We start from the raw sequence: 20,007 nt of genomic DNA, 5'->3' as shown, positions 1-20,007 counted from the left end.
ACCTTAGTCTCGAGGTCTCTGAAAAAAACAACTGCAACATACGCGTAATACTCAGTACTTGTGGGTCTACAGAAAGTGGACAAAGAGTAAACAAACGCTCACTAGAGTGTGGCCAAGGCTTACCAGAAATCGTATCTTAAAGTCCTGTTGCTGCAAAACATAAAGCAGAGCGAGACAACATGCCCAGCCAACAGCTCCTGGAGCTTTTGTTTGGTGGGACGGGAACCCATGGCTATATTTTTAGTTTTACATAGGGACCTTATCTCCTTAAAAAAACAAGTGAAGATAAGGGGTGAGGTCAAGCTCCTCAACCCAGTCCTCTATGTCTTTGGTGTTATTTTCACTAATAGCTTGGTTCTTATTTTGAGACATTGTTAAAAAATCTTCTAACCCCTCTAACCCAAAGCTACAGTGACTTTTTATTTTCTAAAATTCTAAAGGGACTTAACCAATGCCCTAACAAGACTTTTAGCAATTTTGGTACCCGGGAGACTGGATGGTAGCATTGGACCTGCAGGACGCCTATTTCCACATCCCCGTCCTGCCGGCCCACCGGCGTTACCTGCGGTTCACGGTAGGCCAAGAGCACTTTCAGTTTACCGTGCTCCCCTTCGGCCTTACCAGCGCCCCACGGGTGTTCACGAAGCTGATGGCGGTGGTCGCAGCTCATCTGCGCAGGCAGGGGGTATCAGTCTTCCCCTACCTCGACGACTGGTTGTTGAAGGCGGGCTCGACCCAGGTAGTCGTCACCCACCTCCAGACTACGGCCGACCTCCTGCACTTGCTGGGGTTCTCCATCAATGTGCCGAAGTCACACCTGTGTCCCTCTCAGACGCTCCTCTTCATCGTAGCGGTTCTGGACTCGGCGCAGTTTCGGGTTTTCCCACCCGAATTTCTGAAGGGCATCACACACATGTTCCCTCCTGTTCCCTTCGTGATGCCCCAGTGGGACTTGAATCTTGTTCTCACTTATCTGATGTGTGCTCCCTTTGAGCCTCTCCATAACTGTCCTCTCCGTCTTCTCACGTTGAAAACTGCCTTCCTGGTTGCCATCACCTCTGCCAGGAGAGTGAGTGAGCTCCAGGCTCTTTCTTCCTCTCCACCTTTCCTATCTGTTCATCCTGACAAGGTGGTGTACGTACACGACCTTCCTTTCTGCCCAAGGTTGTCACGGCCTTCCACATCGGGCAGTCCATCACTTTGCCCACCTTCTTTCCGCCTCCGCATCCCTCGAAAGAGGAAGAGAGGCTCCACCGTCTGGATCCAAAACGTGCGCTCTCCTACTACCTAGATCGCACACGCCAATTCCGGGTGGATGACCAACTCTTTGTTGGTTACGTGGGCGCGAAGAAGGGAAAGGCTGTACACAAGAGGACCATTTCAAGGTGGATCATCTTGTGTATCCAAGCATGTTACTCCATGGCGAGGAAGGAGCCCCCTCCTGGGTTGCGGGCTCATTCCACTCGGGCCACGGCAACAACAACTGCCCTGGGCCGAGGAGTCCCTTTACAGGACATTTGCCAGGCAGCTACGTGGGCCTCGCTGCACACGTTCGCAAGACACTACTGCCTGGTGAGTCAAGTCCGGAGGGATGGCTTCTTTGGCCGTTCCGTCCTCCAGGACTTTCTGGTGTGATATTGGTTCGCAGACCCACCACCGTGGTTGGTATTGCTGGGCTATCTATTCTAAGGTAAGGAATCTATCACTTACGTGTCTCTTTCAGATGCACAAGTTACTACTTGTGTAACGATATATCTGTAAGATACATTAGTTAGTGATAGATTCCTTACCGACCCACCCATCCTCCCCGTTCTGCGGACCGATATCTAGGGTTAAGGTCATCCCCTTTCAGGGCCCTAGTTTCATGGCACCAGTGTTGGTTCTCTCATGGCTCTGCGTATCTGGCGCGGAAAAGCTGTGCATCAGAACTGACGTCAGCGCGCATGGGCGGAGTCTAAGTACGACGACGTCATTCCGGCGCTCACGACGCCGACGACGGACGCGGAGCCGCAGACGACGCCTACCGACGCGCAGGGGTATTGCTACGCAAAAGTTTCCGGATCCAGTCTGACGCCTGGGGATATTCTAAGGTAAGGAATCTATCACTAACTAATGTCTCTTACAGATATATCGTTACACAAGTAGTAACTTGTGCGTCAATACTTAGTAAATGCAGTACATAGAATTCAATGGGAATTTCAATAAAATAGAAGGTAAGTAACTTTAGAGATTACTAGGCTTACTCAGTGTAGTATGCCTGGATACTACTCTGGGACATTTCCTTAAAACAGTTAAGTAAAATCGTTTTGTTAGATTATGCAACTTTAAAGGATTTCTTTAGATTTCAAAACTCGACACAAACTTTTTCAGGAAAAACAGTTAATGTTATCCCATGGAGGAAAATATAGTTAATGGTTTTTAGGTAAGTAATCGGTCTTTGGAGTTGAGGTTCTGGGGTTAGACTCAGAGGTGCCCCAGGGTCAGTGATGCACTTGCTACACCCTCAGCGGCACTAGGGTGAAAAAAGCAAAAATTAACACAAATTAATGATACAAAACATCCTACCGTACATTGGATTTTCCAGACGGAGGATGTCTGTTTCATAAAGTATTTAGGATTCTGAGCTCCCCCTCGGCTCAGGATCAGTCCAGAGGTACCGACGGACAGAGCGGGGCCTCCAACCCTGAGCAGTGGCCAGGAAGAGGTGAGGCTTTCTCCCAAGCATTTTTGGGAAAGAATCCTAAATACTTTATGAAACAGACATCCTCCGTCTGGAAAATCCAATGTACGGTAGGATGTTTTGTATCCTTAATTTTTTTATTTTTGCTTTTTTCACTAAGCTTAGGTCAAGCTTAATTGCAGTAGTGTTCAAGAGGTCCTGACGAAAGCCGAGTAGGCTTAACTTTCCTACAATGGCTAAAACATGTTGACCAAATACCATCCTTAATAGACAGTTATTGTGTCAAACTGTCTCACACTCATTTTAATTTTGACACTAATAAAGTTTTCCTTAAATCATGGTAGCCAATTTTACATCTCACTTTTTGATTCTTTTTGCACACATTTTTCTCACTGCAATTTAACATCCCACACCATTCCAAACTGATTTGACTTTTGGTATGATCCATCACTGGTGGCTCCTTGTGTTTGGAGAAGCACATAATTCAAACAAGTGTGTGGCTCCTTAACCGGACCATCTTTGGTTCTATCCCAGATGATGAAGCTCTGCCATATGGGTGGGCTGATGGGATTCATTTCCTTTCTGTTGTACACACTTTACAGGTAGACACAGAGTTTGTCACATTTTTCTTTGCCTCCATTAGTTGTACAGACCATTGACAGTCCTTTGTATTGTTATACTGTGAATAAGGGGTTTGTCTGTTCTTTGGTCTTTAAATAATTTCCCCTTCAGACCCTCCACCAACCTTGTTTTTGACGATGATGCTAAATCACTAGCCATTCTGCTGGAGGAGGTATGAACACCTTCCTCTAGAGCAGGCATTGTTTCTGCCCTCAGAGAGTGTGGGCTCTCGCCTGCGGGGGGCCAGAAACCTGTCTTAGGTGGCAGGCTGGATGATACGACACAGCCGGCACACTAGATACCAGTAGGTGTTTCAAGGGGCACCTCTAAGGTGCCCTCTGGGTGCATGTCATAATAATTCTTGAACTGACAACAGTACAGATTTATTAAGACAAGGAGTCTGATACCAAACACCGTAGATTTCAGTAAGCAATCATATAGCTGGGGAACTCAGAATGACCAGTGCCCAGTACATATACTTAAGATGGCTAATTGTACTATCTAGTAAATTGAACTAGACAGCACAGGGGCATATCTGCTCATGCAGATATAGCCTTACATGTAATATAATGCACGTTGTCTTACGGCTACAAGGTCAGCTGTAGGGGTGACTTACATATAGTGCATACAGTGACTTTGTCATGGCTCACAGAGAGTGTGCCATGTCTTGTTTTCACTTATGGTTTGCACCATGACCTGCAGTTTGAAATGGCAACCGGCATGCAGTTTTTAGAGAGGTCCCTTAGGGTGGCAGTACATTCTGCAGACCTTAGGGTCCCTCTTTAGTATCTATGCCCTAGGTACCAGGGGTACCATCTAGCAGGGACTTTCAGGGGTGCTAAATTGCTTGACAATTGTATCACTATTAGACTAATTTACCTTGTCTTTAGTAAAAGAGCACTGGCACCAGAGCATGGGTAGCAGGGACCCAGTGCAGATCAGTAGAAACATATCAGTACCCAGAAGCAAAACGTGGGGATGACCATGACAACAAGCATTTGCAATGCAATAGGTCTCGCATTAGGAACGTTTGAGCTATTGGTCTTGTAAATGACACATTTTTTATTTATGTGTTGGTTTTGAAAATAGCAAAATTAATAGCTTTGTCATTTACAATGCCAACACTTTTAACTTTTGCAAATGTGACACCTATAGCATTTGTAATGCAACATGTTTTGTATTTACTGGACTTAGATGTATTGATATTACAAATAACAATGACTTTTAATTTTTTTAAATAATTAATACTTAAATAAAAGTTATTGTAATTTATAATGGCAATAGCTTACACTTTTGTAAATAACTTTTGTGAAGATTATGATCAGTGTATTTTATTGTGACGAAAATCCAAGAACAGAAGTGAAATATTAACATCTTTATGTGACATTTGTAATAAAGCTTGAAACATTGAGAGAACATATTTGAACCAGTTGTTGTTTAATGGTTGCACAGATTGATGCTGTGGTGGCGCTGAGTGATGTTGTGGTGGCAACGAGTGATGCTGTGGCGTTCAGTGATGCTGTGGTAGTGCATAGTGATGTTGTGGTGCCCCTGAGTGATGTTGTGGTGCCCTTGAGTGATACTGTGGTGGTGCGATAGATAGATAGAGTGAGGGCGATAGGTAGCTAGAGGGAGGGCGAATGATAGATAGAGTGAGGGCGATAAATAGATAAATAGAGTGAGGGCGATAGATAGATAGATAAATAGAGTGAGGGCGATAGATAGATAGATAAATAGAGTGAGGGCGATAGATAGACAGAGTGAGGGTGATTGATAGATAGAATGATGGCAATACAGTGAGTGCGATAGACAGATAGAGTGAGGGCGATAGACGGATAGATAGAGTGAGGGCGATAGATAGATAGAGTGAGAGCGATAGACAGATAGATAGAGTGAGGGCGATAGCTAGATCGAGTGAAGGAGATAGACAGATAGAGTGAGGGCGATAGATAGAGTGAGGGCGATAGATAGATAGATAGATAGATAGATAGATAGATAGATAGATAGATAGATAGATAGATAGATAGAGTGAGGGCGATAGATAGATAGATAGAGGGCGATAGATCGAGTGAGGGCGATAGATCGAGTGAGGGCGATAAATAGATAGCTAGAGGGCGATAGATAGATAGATAGATAGATAGATAGATAGATAGATAGATAGATAGATAGATAGATAGATAGATGGATAGATAGATGGCGATAGATAGAGTGAGGGCGATAGATAGAGTGAGGGCGATAGATAGAGTAAGGGCAATAGATAGAGTGAGGGCAATAGATAGGTAGCTAGATAGAGTGAGGGCGATAGATAGATAGAGTGAGGGCGATAGATAGATAGAGTGAGGGCGATAGATAGATAGATAGAAAGAGTGAGGCGAAAGATAGATAGATAGAGTGAGGGCGATAGATAGAGTGAGGGCAATAGATAGATAGATAGATAGATAGATAGATAGATAGATAGAGTGAGGCAGATAGATAGATAGATAGAAAGATAGATAGATAGATAGATAGATAGATAGATAGATAGATAGATAGATAGAGAGTGAGGGCGATAGATAGATAGAGTGAGGGCAATAGATAGAGTGAGGGCAATAGATAGGTAGCTAGATAGATAGATAGATAGAGTGAGGGCGATAGATAGATAGAGTGAGGGCGATAGATTACTAGAGGGCGATAGATAGATAGAGGGTGATAGATAGATAGAGTGAGGGCGATAGATAGATAGATAGAAAGAGTGAGGCGAAAGATAGATAGATAGAGTGAGGGCGATAGATAGAGTGAGGGCGATAGATAGATAGATAGATAGGCAGATAGATAAATAGATAGATAGATAGAGTGAGGCAGATAGATAGAAAGATAGAAAGATAGATAGATAGATAGATAGATAGATAGATAGATAGATAGATAGATAGATAGATAGATAGATAGATAGATAGATAGATAGATAGAGTGAGGGCGAGAGATAGATAGAGTGAGGGCGGTAGATAGATGTGTGTGGTTGTGTGTGTGTTGTGTGTGTGTGGTTGTGTGTGTGTGTGGTTGTGTGTGTTTGGTTGTGTGTGGTTGTATGTTTGTGGTTGTGTGTGTGGTTGTGTGTGTGTGGTGTTGTGTGGTTGGGTGTGGTTGTGTGTGTGTGTGGTTGTGTGTGTGGTTGTGTGTGTGTGGTTGGGTGTGTGGTTGTGTGGTTGTGTGTGGTTGTTTGTGTGGTTGTGTGTGTGGTTGTGTGTGTGGATGTGTGTGTGGTTGTGTGTATGGATGTGGGTGGGTGGATGTGGTTGTGCGTGGTTGTGTGTGGCTGTGTGTGGTTGTGTGTGTTTTGTTTGTGGCTGTGTGTGTGGTTGTGTGTGTGGTGATATGTGTGTGGTGATGTGTGTGTTTGTGTGTGGGGTTGTGTGTGGGTTGTGTGTGTGGTTGTGTGTGTGATTGTGTGTGTGGTTGTGTGTGGTTGTGTGTGTGGTTGGGTGTGATTGTGTGGTTGTATGTGTGTGTGTGTGGTTGTGTGTGTGTGGTTGTGTGTGTGGTTGTGTGTGAGATTGTGTGTGTTTGTGTGGTTGTATGTATGTGTGTGGGTGGTTGTATGTATGTGTGTGTGCGGTTAGAGAAGGATGTATGTGGAAGAGAGCAGCAAATCAGCACAGCAGAACAGAACAGGGAGTTAAAGAAGGAGGCGGGTGGAAGAGAGCAGCAGATCAGCACAGGAGAAGAGAACAGGGAGTTAGAGAAAGAGGTGGGTGGGAGAGAGCAGCAGATCAGCACGGGAGAAGAAAACAGAGAGTCAGAGAAGGAGGCGGTGGAAGGGAACAGCAGGTCAGCACAGGAGAAGAGAACAGGGAGTTGGAGAAGGGGGCGGGTGGAAGAGAGCAGCAGATCAGCATGGGAGAACAGAACAGGGAGTTAAAGAAGGAGGTGGGTGGAAGAGAGCAGCAGATAAGCACAGGAGAAGGGAACAGGGAGTTAGAGAAGGAGGCGAGGTGGAAGAGATCAGCAGAAGAGAACAAGGAGTTAAAGAAGGAGGCGGGTGGAAGAGAGCAGCAGATCAGCACAGGAGAAAAGAAGAGAACAGGGAGTTAAAGAAGAAGGTGGGGTGGAAGAGAGCAGCAGATCAGCACGGGAGAAAAGAATAGGGAGTTAAAGAAGGAGGGAGGTAGAAGAGAGCAGCAGATCAGCACAGGAGAAGGAGAACAGAGAGTTAAAAGAGGCGGGTGGAAAAGAACAGCAGATCAGTACAGGAGAAGAGAAGAGAAAAGGCAATCAGAGAAGGAGGTGTGTGTGGTTGTGTGTGGTTGTGTGTGAGATTGTGTGTGTGGTGTGGTTGTGTGTGTTTGTGGGGTTGTATGTATGTGTGTGGGTGGTTGTATGTATGTGTGTGTGCGGTTAGAGAAGGATATATCTGGAAGAGAGCAGCAAATCAGCACAGTAAAAGAGAACAGGGAGTTAAAGAAGGAGGCGGGTGGAAGAGAGCAGCAGATCAGCACAGGAGAAGAGAACAGGAAGTTAAAGAAGAAGGTGGTTGGAAGAGAGCAGCAGATCAGCACAGGAGAAGAGAACAGGGAGTTAAAGAAGGAGGCGGGTGGAAGAGAACAGGAGATTAACACAGGAGAAGAGAACAGGGAGTTAAAGAAGGAGGCGGGTGGAAGAGAGCAGTAGATCAGCACAGCAAAAGAGAACAGGGAGTTAAAGAAGGAGGTGGGGTGGAAGAGAGCAGCAGATCAGCACAGGAGAAGAGAAGAGAACAGGGAGTTAGAGAAGGAGGCAGGGTGGAAGAGGGCAGCAGATCAGCACGAGAGAAGATAAGAGAACAGGGAGTTAGAGAAAGAGGTGGGTTGAAGAAAGAAGCAGATCAGCACAGCAGAAGAGAACAGGGAGTTAAAGAAGGAGGTGGGTGGAAGAGAGCAGCAGATTAGCACAGGAGAAGGGACCAGGGAGTTAGAGAAGGAGGCGAGGTGGAAGAGATCAGCAGAAGAGAACAATGAGTTAAAGAAGAAGGCGGGTGGAAGAGAGCAGCAGATCCGCAGAGGGAGAAAAGAAGAGAACAGGGAGTTAGAGAAGGAGGTGAGTGGAAGAGATCAGCAGATCCGCACAGCAGAAGAGAACAGGGAGTTAAAGAAGGAGGTGGGGTGGAAGAGAGCAGCAGAACAGCATGGGAGAAGAGAACAGGGAGGTAGAGAAGGAGGCGGGCAGGGAGTTAGAGAAGGAGGTGGGTGGAAGAAAGCAGCATAACAGTACAGCAGAAGAGAACATGGAGTTAAAGAAGGAGGCGGGTGGAAGAGAGCAGCAGATCAGCACAGGAGAAGAGAACAGTGAGTTAGAGAAAGAGGCGGGTGGAAGAGAACAGCAGATTAGCACAGGAGAAGAAAACAGAGTTAAAGAAGGAGGCGGGGTGGAAAAAAGCAGCAGATCAGCACAGGAGAAGAGAATAGAAGATGGAGTTAGAGAAGGAGGCAGGGTGGAAGAGAGCAGCAAATCAGCACCCGAGAAGAGAAGAGAACAGGGAGTTAGATAAGGAGGTGGGTGGAAGAGAGGGAGGGCAATAGAGTGAGGGTGATAGACAGAGGGAGGGCGATAGATAGATAGAGGGAGGGAGATAGATAGAGGGAGGGGGATAGATAGAGGGAGGACGATAGATAGATAGAGGGAGGGCGATAGATAGATAGAGGGAGGGGGATAGATAAAGTGAGGCAGGGCGATAGATAGATAGAGGGAGGGCAATAGATAGAGTGAGGGCGATAAATAGATAGATAGTGTGAGGGAAGGAGATAGATAGATAGATAGATAGATAGATAGATAGATAGATAGATAGATAGATAGATAGATAGATAGATAGATAGATAGATAGATAGAGTGAGGGCGATAGAGTAAGTGAGGGCGATAGAGTGAGTGAGGGTAATAGAGTGAGGGCGGTAGAGTGAGGGCGGTAGAGTGGTAGAGACAGGGCATAGAGTGAGGGTGGTAGAGTGAGGGCTGAAGAGTGAGGGCAGTAGAGTGGTAGAGTGAGGGCGGTAGAGTGAGGGCGGTAAAGTGGTAGAGTGAGGGCGGTAGAGTGAGGGCGATAGAGTAGTAGAGTGAGGGCAGTAGAGTGAGGGTGGTAGAAAGGTAGAGTGAGGGCGGTAGAGTGGTAGAGTGAGGGTTTGAGGGGGGTAGAGTGGTAGAGTGAGGGCGTGAGGGCGGTAGAGTGAGGGCGTTATGGCGGTAGAGTGAGGGCGGTAGAGTGGTAGAGTAAGGGCGGTAGAGTGGTAGAGTGAGGGCGGTAGAGTGAGGGCATGAGGGCGGTAGAGTGAGGGCGGTAGAGTGGTAGAGTGAGGGCGGTAGAGTGGTAGAGTGATGGCGGTAGAGTGATGGCGGTAGAGTGAGGGCGGTAGAGTGAGGGCGGTAGAGTGAGAGCGGTAGACTGGTAGAGTGAGGGCGGTAGAGTGAGGGCAGTAGAATGAGGGCGGTAAAGTGAGGGCGGTAGAGTGGTAGAGTGAGGGCGGTAGAGTGAGTGCGGTAGAGTGGTAGAGTGAGGGTGGTAGAGTGAGGGCGGTAGAGTGGTAGAGTGAGGGCGGTAGAGTGAGGGTGTGAGGGCGGTAGAGTGAGGGAGTGAGGGCGGTAGAGTGGTAGAGTGAGGGCAGTAGAGTGAGGACATGAGGCCAGTAGAGTGAGGGCGGTAGAGTGAGGGCGTGAGGACAGTAGAGTGAGGTCTGTAGAGTGGTAGAGTGAGGGCGGTAGAGTGAGGGTGGTAGATTGAGGGCAGTAGAGTGAGGGCGGTAGAGTGAGGGCGGTAGAGTGGTAGAGTTAGGGTGGTAGAGTGGTAGAGAGAGGGCTGTAGAGTGAGGACGTGAGGGCAGTAGAGTGAGGGCGGTAGAGTGAGGGCGTGAGCACAGTAGAGTGAGGGCTGTAGAGTGGTAGAGGGAGGGCGGTAGAGTGAGGGTGGTAGAGTGGTAGAGTGAGGGTGGTAGAGTGGTAGAGTGAGGGCTGTAGAGTGAGGGCGGTAGAGTGGTAGAGTGAGGGTGGTAGAGTAAGGGCGGTAGAGTGGTAGAGTGAGTGTGATAGAGTGAGGGTGGTAGAGTGGTAGAGTGAGGTCGGTAGAGTGAGGGCAGTAGAGTGGTAGAGTGAGGGCGGTATAGTGGTAGAGAGGGCGGTAGAGTGAGTGCTGTAGAGTGGTAGAGTGAGGGCGGTAGAGTGAGGACGTTAAAATGGTAGAGTGAGGGTGGCAGAGTGAGGGCGGTAGAGTGATAGAGTGAGGGCGGTAGAGTGAGGGCGGTAGAGTGGTAGAGTGAGGGCGGTAGAGTGAGGGCGAAAGAGTAGTAGAGTGAGGGCAGTAGAGTGAGGGCGGTAGAGTGAGGGTGGTAGAAAGGTAGAGTGAGGGCGGTAGAGTGGTAGAGTGAGGGTTTGAGGGGGGTAGAGTGGTAGAGTGAGGGCGTGAGGGCAGTAGAGTGGTAGAGTGAGGGCGGTAGAGTGAGGGCGTTATGGCGGTAGAGTGAGGGCGGTAGAGTGGTAGAGTAAGGGCGGTAGAGTGGTAGAGTGAGGGCGGTAGAGTGAGGGCATGAGGGCGGTAGAGTGAGGGCGGTAGAGTGGTAGAGTGAGGGCGGTAGAGTGGTAGAGTGAGGGCGGTAGAGTGAGGGCAGTAGAATGAGGGCGGTAAAGTGAGGGCGGTAGAGTTGTAGAGTGAGGGCGGTAGAGTGAGTGCGGTAGAGTGGTAGAGTGAGGGTGGTAGAGTGAGGGCGGTAGAGTGGTAGAGTGAGGGCGGTAAAGTGAGGGTGTGAGGGCGGTAGAGTGAGGGAGTGAGGGCGGTAGAGTGGTAGAGTGAGGGCGGTAGAGTGAGGGTGTGAGGGCAGTAGAGTGGTAGAGTGAGGGCGGTAGAGTGTAGAGTGAGGGTGGTAGAGTGGTAGAGAGAGGGTGGTAGAGTGGTAGAGTGAGGGTGGTAGAGTGAGGGCGGTGGAGTTGTAGAGTGACAGCGGTAGAGTGAGGACGGTAGAGTGAGGGCAGTAGAGTGGTAGAGTGAGGGCAGTAGAGTGGTAGAGTGAGGGCGGTATTGCACTTGCAGTCCATTGCAAAAACAACATTAATACTGACAGCCCAGTGCTAAAAGCAACATTTGCACTGACAGTCCAGTAATACAATGACATTTACACAGAAACACCAGTGTAAAACAACATTGTCTCAGTTATGGGTGGTATCTGTGCCATAAGTACAACTACATTTTAAAGACGCATATTTAGCGAAGCTAAACTTCTCTCGAAACAGAATGTGAAAAATGCACCTAAAATTACCCTTGGGTATCTGGGACCGATTACCCTTTAGAATATTATAACCCAATGAAGTAATAACAGATGAATATATGTCAGTTCGGAAATTTAGATGAGAACCAGGCAGTTCTCTTCTGTGCCCAAACAAGTTCATCCAATTATAAGGCATCCTCGTATTTTCTCAATTGTTCCCTACTGGAAATTAATGGCAGCTTTTCCTATGCAGTGACATTTCTGGTATAAATGCTGTTACGGTATCTAAACATAATGGGCAATTTCATATTTTTTCTGGGTTTGTTTCAACTTTTCGCAAATAAATACCCTATCAACTGTATTCTCTTTTAAACAGCTGGCGGGGCCCACCTCTCCATTGCTCATTTGTATAGAATTGGTTGAAAATTATGTTTTTTGGTTGATAAATGAATATGTAGAAAAGTGAGGTTTAAAGTTGTAGGTACTCTGGCCAACCCAGGCCAATGTTCAATAAAAATATGTGCCCAAGATCACATTCTCATAGGTTTTTCCTGCAGAGGAATGGGGAGCTGCTCGAGGTTACACCACAAGGCTGGTCTTTAACTCGTCTAGCATGGCTGGCTCTGGCCTTAATCTTGCGATGTCTGAAGCCCCCAAGCCGCGCGCATCTCAATGGGCACTTGACCAATCTAATGGTTTCTTCTGGCACAGATCACCTCCGCGGCTGACCCGGGGCAAATAACCTCGTGAAAAGATAAAGAAAACATAGTTGTCAAAACGATTCATTCCTGAATGTTCAGCGAGCAGCACTAAGCATGCTGGGGCTTGTAGGTTCGCCATGTTCACTGAAGGATACACGTTATTTCAAGGTTTGTATGGTTACTTGCATTCTATTATTGGCACACATTTTATAAATGTCTGAAAGCCGGACCCATGACTTGGGACAGAAATATTTTACACTCAGAGTAAAATTAGACGCTCTGCAATTTCACTTTTTGTTAACGTAGTGCATAACAAGATCAGGGTAAAATCGGTATGCGTGAGGAGGTGTGACACCAGCAACAGAAATCGTGCTCTGTAGACTTGCTGGTGCTTGTGAAAATGGCACAAATCTTGTGCGTGTGAAGCAGCCCCTAATTTATTCTAGGCCAAATCTGTGCAAATATGGTCAAATGTGTCCAAGTGGAGATGCCGGGATTAGAACCCGGGTCCCAGCTGTCAACAAACATGAGAAAACACGGCTGCGCGGCCGTGAAAGTGATCGATGGTGAGACGGCCGGCCGCACGGCCGTGAAAAGCGCTCTGTGGTGGGGGAGGGGCAGTTTTGAGAGGCGCACATGGACAATCGTGGGTGCATGGTGAGCTGGACCCATGACTTGGGACAAGTTGACAGAAATATTTTACACTCAGAATAAAATTGGACGCTCTGCAATTTTACTTTTTGGTAACATAGTGCATAACAAGATCAGGGTAAAATCGGTATGCGTGAGGAGGTGTGACACCAGCAACAGAAATCATGCTCTGTGGACTTGTTGGTGCTTGTGAAAATGGCACAAGTCTTGTGCGTGTGAAGCAGCCCCTAATTTATTCCAGGCCAGATCTGTGCAAATATGTCCAAGTGGGGATGCCGGGATTAGAACCCGGGTCCCAGCTGTCAACAAACATGGGAAAACACGTCAGCGCAGCCGTGAAAGTGATCGATGGTGAGACTGCCAGCCTCGCGGCTGTGAGAAGCGCTCTGTGGTGGGAGAGGGGGAGAGCAGTTTTGAGAGGCGCACAGGGACAATCGTGGGTGCATGGTAAGGAGAACAAGCTCTCGGCATTGCTGTGGCGAGGCCGGGGGAGTGCATTCCTTTGAAGTCTGATGTGGGGTTAGGGGGAGCGGATCCCTTTGAAGTCTGATGACGAGGCCGATGGTGTTTGATGTGCACGCACCTGGCTCACATGAACGGTACGGAATCCGCAGTTTGGGCAGACTTTTCGGAATCCTACTATAATCTCGACAAACAAGCATTGCTAAAGCAATGCTGTAGGTCGAGACCTAAAAAGGGGCACTTTCCTGCATACAACTTTGGCAGGAAAATGTGGTATGTATTTCAACCCAACCTTGAAGCTATAATCCTGCATCACTTCTACTGACACCCCTGCCATATATAAAGGACTGAATACTTGCAAAATGTTTCCTCACATTCACTTCCATATGGGCAAAACACTATTGTGGGCGCATGTTGTGAGCAAATTGGATAATAACAGTCGTTTACCTGTGGGTCTTACACAATAATCATTCCTTTTATTGGATTGGAATAAACATAGGTACTAGAATCCCCTAGAACCTTCCTAAGTATAGTCTGACATCCTGCTACTTTTATCAAATTGACTGATTATCAGAAAACTGTTATTTCTGTTTTTATAGTTATACATAATACCCCAGCAACCTATCTCAAAGGTAAACATGCTATTAACCTTTCACATAAGCTTTATTGTTTCACAGCAAACTTCACATAGCTGCTTGATGATTTCCCTCATTTGACTATATCAGTTGAACTGCACTTCATATCCTCTTCTAGTGCTGCTTATAAAATGCCTTTAAGCAGTCATATGCTAATGAATGAAACTGGTCACAACCAATCCCTTACCAACTCAATCTATACCATCGCATTATCCCATATTGTAGATATGTATATATTCTAAGTTGTCTAGCCTGTCTATTGTTATCTGTTTATCCAGCCTGTATTGTCTCTACTTCACGTTCAATTATGCATCTATCATTCAAACACCTGTCTGTTCACACCCGCCCCTTGAATGACCTTTTGAACTGTCAAAATGCTATTTCCTGCTAAAATAGAAGCATTCCTTATGATGCCAGGTGCATGTATCTTCACAAGGTTTGTGGGGAGGTTAAACAGAGATAATAAATGCTCTTTTTTATCCTGTGACAGGTACAATCCAGATGAACCCACCAAGACCAGTATTTACAGATAACACCACCCAAGCCAGTGTCGGAAAGTTCAGTAGAACTGCCTCTGGTGGCAGTTTCATTGTGTCAAATGTCCCGCCAGGGCCTCTGCCTGATATATTCCCGCCATGTAGAATTGTGGATCTAGATGCCAGAGCACACAATGGCACCATTTATTTGACTTGGACAGCCCCAGGAGATAACTTGGATGAGGGACAAGGTGAGTCTTATGCAGACCACAGCCTTTATTTCTACAGATCTGAGACAAGAATATATATTTATTGTTATTATGGTAAAGATGTTGCTGCATTGTAAACACAAAACCATGTAACTGTGCATTACTACAGTCAGATAGGGTGTGGATTTCACTCTCAGCTAACGTTCCTTGTTTGTAATATTTACTGAAGAAATGATCTCTGAATTAAACCCACATCAATAAGTATCAGAAAGAAAAGTGTTTGGTTGAATCACACCCTTTTGCTTATCTTTTGTAGAAAGGTGTTATTGTTTGGTCACATGCCTTTCGATTCAAACGTTTTTCTTTTCCTAGTTAGTGGAAATGTCTTTGACTCAGCAGAACTCCGCAACTCAGAATTGTTAATGGAGGGTGTTGTAATTTTTACCCTGCACTATGCCATTCTCTTGTATTTCTGGTGTAACAAATATTAGGGGAAGTTAATTCTATGTTGGAGGTTTTTTTTCATTGAGAACATATTGTTAAACAGCAGGGAACATATTGGGGCTCATTATGATGTTGGTGGGACCGACACCACCGGCACATCGGTGTGAGTCCCACCGACTTCTGAAGCAGAGGTCAGACCACTGCATTACAATGCAGTCAGTCTGACCGCATGTTTGAGGGAGCAACCGCTGTGGTTCTGATGGGCTCAAGCAGCCTGTCAACCCTGTCTCCGGAATGTAATCCCTTCAATGAGGGTGGGCCTGTTCAGGTACTGCCTTAGGGATTACTATGGCCCTTTCCGACGGCCTTTCAATGGGGGTCCAAACCGCCATTGAAAGGCTTTTGGAAACAGACTTAGGGGGTCCATAGCAGGGCCCCTGTCCCTCCATGGCCTCCACTATGAGACCAGGGAGGCATCATGGGGAATATGTACCACTACATCGTATGCGTTGTAAACGCATGCGATTACAACGCAGTTGTTACAATGACCGAGTCGTTTAATCGCAATACCTTTGCAACGCAAGTCGTTACAACAACCTGCTGTAGGGGGCGCTGGATGTTGGAATAGTATAATTTACTATTTCAACACCAGTGTGGGCAAAGGTGGGGAAGGTGTTGGAATAGTACATTTTTACTATTCCTTAGCTTAGAGTGCCCCCTACAGCAAGTCATTTTAACGACTTGTGTTGAAATGGTACTGCGATGTAACAACGAGGTCGTTGTAACAACCGCCTTGTAATCGCATGCATTGTTACTGATGTAATGCCGGTTTCCCACCACAGGTGCCCCCACAAGTCCATGCCCCATTGCCACAGGATGCAGGGATGTTTAAAAACATCACTTTTGGCATTGGGGCTTGTGCTGCAACCCTGTTATGGGCCGCAGCACAAGCCACTAGGCCAACAGGCGTGTTTCCGACCGTCTCCTCAGCGGTCGTATCCTAATTAGTCGGTCAGGACTGTGAACTACCAGTTGGCCAGTCCCTTTACTGCAACGATGCCGGTCGGAAACTCATCTGACCGGCATTGTAATTAGGGCCTTTGTCTTGTCCCCTGATAAAAAAACATTAATGACACTTTATAATAAACACTGCTAAAGTGAGGGCACAGCAATTTCTAAGATCTCTTAAGCAGCACAAACAAATTGGAAGCTAAAAGAGGGCCAAATAGAGTGAAAAAAAATAAGCAATAACTGGTAACTGTTTCAAGATTATGCATTGCTGTTCACAGCTACAGTCTTTTCTGCAACATTGTTACTGGAAGCACATCCTAAAGGAGTTTATCAACTATCTAAAATTAATGTCCCTCCTGTAGTGTATTAAAGGTAAAATATCAAACATATATAATATGAAATGCATATTGTACATAACATATATATACCACTACATTAATAAAGTCACACCACAATCACAGTCAAGTTGGTGATCACCAAAGACTTATCCAATGTGTGATATTGAAACTACCCCTTTTACTTTCCATCACACTCTGTCTCCATAATATGCCCCCACTTCAATCCACATTTCAACAATAGAATATTGTGCCAGTTGCAATACCAGTCCCTTCTGTGTCATTCAAAACTAGCCTTTCCACAGGCATCGGCAATGCCTTCACGGCAAGGATCATGCCTTGTGAAAGTTTCAACATCAAGAAATTAGATGGTAGCACTATAGCATTCCTAAAAAAAATATGAAGCCACTCAGTTCCAAAGGCTCTATCAGTGTATTTCTCCATCATCTAAGGCATAGGTTACCCAAACACATCCCCAACGGGCTCCATGTAAACATTTGCTTGAGATTTTCACTCTGTCAGGAAAACACTGTCCTACATTCCTTGCCTGCCAACCCACATTCCTTGAGGATGAATCACTGTAAGAAATGTACATGTCAATGGTGCAGAGGATATGAATAGTGACATATCTGAAGCAAATTCTAGCCTTCTGAAAGCATTGTTATGGTGCATAATGTTTGGTGAATACATGAAACCTTTATTGTTAATGATGCAGGTACCAACCTACAGCAAATGTCCATGTGAATCTTCAACTGAGAATGAATTATGAAGATTGCAGTCCTAAAATTATAAAGAGTAAAAATACAACTAATTGAAAAAGTATTTGAGGAATCTTGAGCAACACTTACGTTGTTACCACTGAATATCCACTCCTCTTCTGTTCTCCACATAGCAAAAAAGTGGTAAAGTCTGTTATAATGAGTATCCCTGTACATGAACATATGTAAATATGTTCAAAACTAAACTTTTAAAATCAGAGAGAGCAGTTTACATCTAATCATTTTTCTACCGGCAGCTAATGCAGTTGAGTTGGAAATAGAAGAATTTTGTAACTTCTTCTACTATTTGATTAGCCTATTTGAAGGTCAATATATAAGAGGATAACATTAGTCCGACCTGCAATCAAAATGGGAAGATGACCATGTAAATCAAGCACTGGATCTTAATCTGGATCAGTACCCACTCCATCTCTTCCACATCATCATGCTATGGGTTCATCTAGTGGGCTACTACCTACCGTAATGTAAAAATGCTTTTACTCACAAAGCCTGAGAGGTTGGTTCAATTTCTTCCTATGATAAAGGAAACGCTCAAGTCTTCCCCAGAAAATGTTAAGGACTTGAATAGAACCAGTTATTACTCCACGAGTAGAATAATCGTTTCAGGCTTTACCAAAAAACCCATTGTACATCAGGAGTCAGGTACCTCCAGACCTACTGGTGGTCCACACTGCTTGAAAGTATGCCACTGCCCAAGCCGGGAGTGACATTTCTCTTCTAGACAAGGGGAAGAGGAAAATAGATGCTGAAAGTTAACAAGTTGCAGTAGGGGCTACTACTCACTGGAGGATAGCTAACTCTGTTGTTCAGGTCCTACAGAGCTCAGTAGAAAGAAAGGGAGCAGTTTCTCAAACACCTCCCTGAGCATTACACAAAGGTACATACTTCTCTGCATATCCTTTGATAAATTTACTACAAAATGCCACCATTCCCAAGAATGAAACCAACTCTGCTTTACAACAAGGTTCTTTTAAATGTAATACGGTGTCAACCAAAACCTTCTTAGGTGCTACTTCTTATGCAGAAATGTGATGTCCAAGGCATTTAATGTTCGAGACCCCAAATTTGCACTTGCCCTTTCTTAATTTCAAACCTCCCTCTGATTTAACACACCACAAATCCTAAAAACGTGTTCTTTATTCTCACCAGAAATGAGGAGATCATCTTGATAGCAATGTACACCTTGGAATCCTTGTAAAATGTTTTCCATCGTCCTCTGGAAAATAGAAGCAGCAGGAATATAACCAAAAGGCATCCTTTTGAATTTGAAGACACCAAAGGGCGTAATGAATGCAGTTAACGTCTGTGAAATACCATCTAGGTACATTTGGTGATATACTGAAGCCAGATCAGGTGTATTAAAGTGAAAGTATGTAGCAATCTTGAGAGTCGTGACCATTTATCTAATCAATGGGCCTTATTATGAGTTTGGTGGTCCTGTGGTGGCAGTTCGGCCGCGCCACACTGCGTTGACATATGTGTCGGTCGGACCACCATTGGACTGCTTCGACTGCCGGGGATACAGGATCTTGCTGCGTGGCGGTCGTGATAAGTAGTATAATGCCGGTGCTGCTGCAGCACCACCGAGCATATTGCGAGTTGTCTCACCACTACCCTTTCCTTGGTGGTGAGCCCACCATGAAAAGAGTGGCAGTGAAGCAACTAAAGGGGGCTCTGAACCCTTGCCATGACAAGACCAGAGGGTGCATGCAAGGGGCACATATTGTGCCCCTGGAAAAGCACCCCAGTTCCTGTACGGTATTGAATGCATGACATGGTGCATTCTGTATCATGCACAAACGTGTTGCGGCGGTGTCACAGTGGTGCCTGTGTTAGGCTCTCTTTTAAGCCTTAGACAGGCACCTCTGTCACACCTCTGCAGCATCGCCCACCAAGGATTACTCTTGTAATCTGGCGGGTAGTCTCACTACATGCTTGGTGGTCCTGCACAAGGGCGCTGGCGTGGCGGGCCACAGGAGGACCACCAAACCCAAAATAAGCCCCGATATTAGGTTGGGTAAATTTGTCCTCTATAACCGCTCAATTGAGTTTTTAGCAGAATTTCCTACCTTTACCACAATATTTCTCTCTAGCATCAAAATAAGACTTCCACTTATTTTGATTGGCAGTTTCCTTTCCTCTCCAGTCACTGAACCTATTTATATTTAACTCCTTTATTCCCCGCTGTAGGAAACTTGGGTTTTCTTGTAGTTTTTCCCCCAATTTTTGCCCCTGTTTTAGCTACTACATGCAGATTTTCATACTCTGACAGTGTACTGAGGCCTGCTGACCAGCCTTCAATACCAGGGCTCCAATTGTTCTACAATTGACTAAGGACTTTAGCACTTCTGTAAGTCCCTAGTAAATGGTACCACAGGTACCTAGGGAATGGGTGTTATAGAGGGTCCTTAAGGACTACAGCATATTTTATGCCACCCTAAGGGACCCAAGTACAAATTGCACTTAGACTGCCATTGCAGATTGTGGGACATAGCAAACCATGAGTGAAAACATGACATAACACACTCCTGTGTGTCATGTCAAAGTTACTACATCTAATATATGTAAGTACCCGCTACAGGAGGCCTTTGATCCCTAAGGAAGGGTGTATTGTGTTTTCTGTGAGGACATATCTGCATGAGCAGATATGCCTCTGTGATGTTTAGCTCTATTACTATATATGGCAAGTGAGTAGGGAAGCCATCTTAAGACATGTTCTGGGCACTGGTCAAAATGAGTTACCCAGCTACGTAATTGCTTCACTGAAATCTATGGTGTTTGGTATCAAGCATCTAATTTTAATAAACC

General features: G+C 45.7%; 1 protein-coding gene across 1 annotated transcript in view; it reads left to right on the top strand.

Moving 5' to 3' along the window:
- The window catches only part of LOC147665808 (calcium-activated chloride channel regulator 1-like), a 108,061-nt gene that overhangs the window by 70,333 nt on the left and 17,721 nt on the right, over positions 1-20,007 (top strand). The window contains exon 11 of the mRNA XM_086949468.1: positions 14,436-14,672. Coding sequence (XP_086805594.1) covers positions 14,436-14,672 — 237 coding nt within the window. The remainder of the gene's footprint in view (positions 1-14,435; positions 14,673-20,007) is intronic.

Source organism: Lissotriton vulgaris, unplaced genomic scaffold, assembly GCF_964263255.1.
Source record: "Lissotriton vulgaris unplaced genomic scaffold, aLisVul1.2 SCAFFOLD_3944, whole genome shotgun sequence".
Classification (NCBI taxonomy): Eukaryota; Metazoa; Chordata; class Amphibia; order Caudata; family Salamandridae; genus Lissotriton; species Lissotriton vulgaris.
Note: the sequence above shows the minus strand (reverse complement) of the source record. Positions and strands in the feature narration are given on the sequence as shown.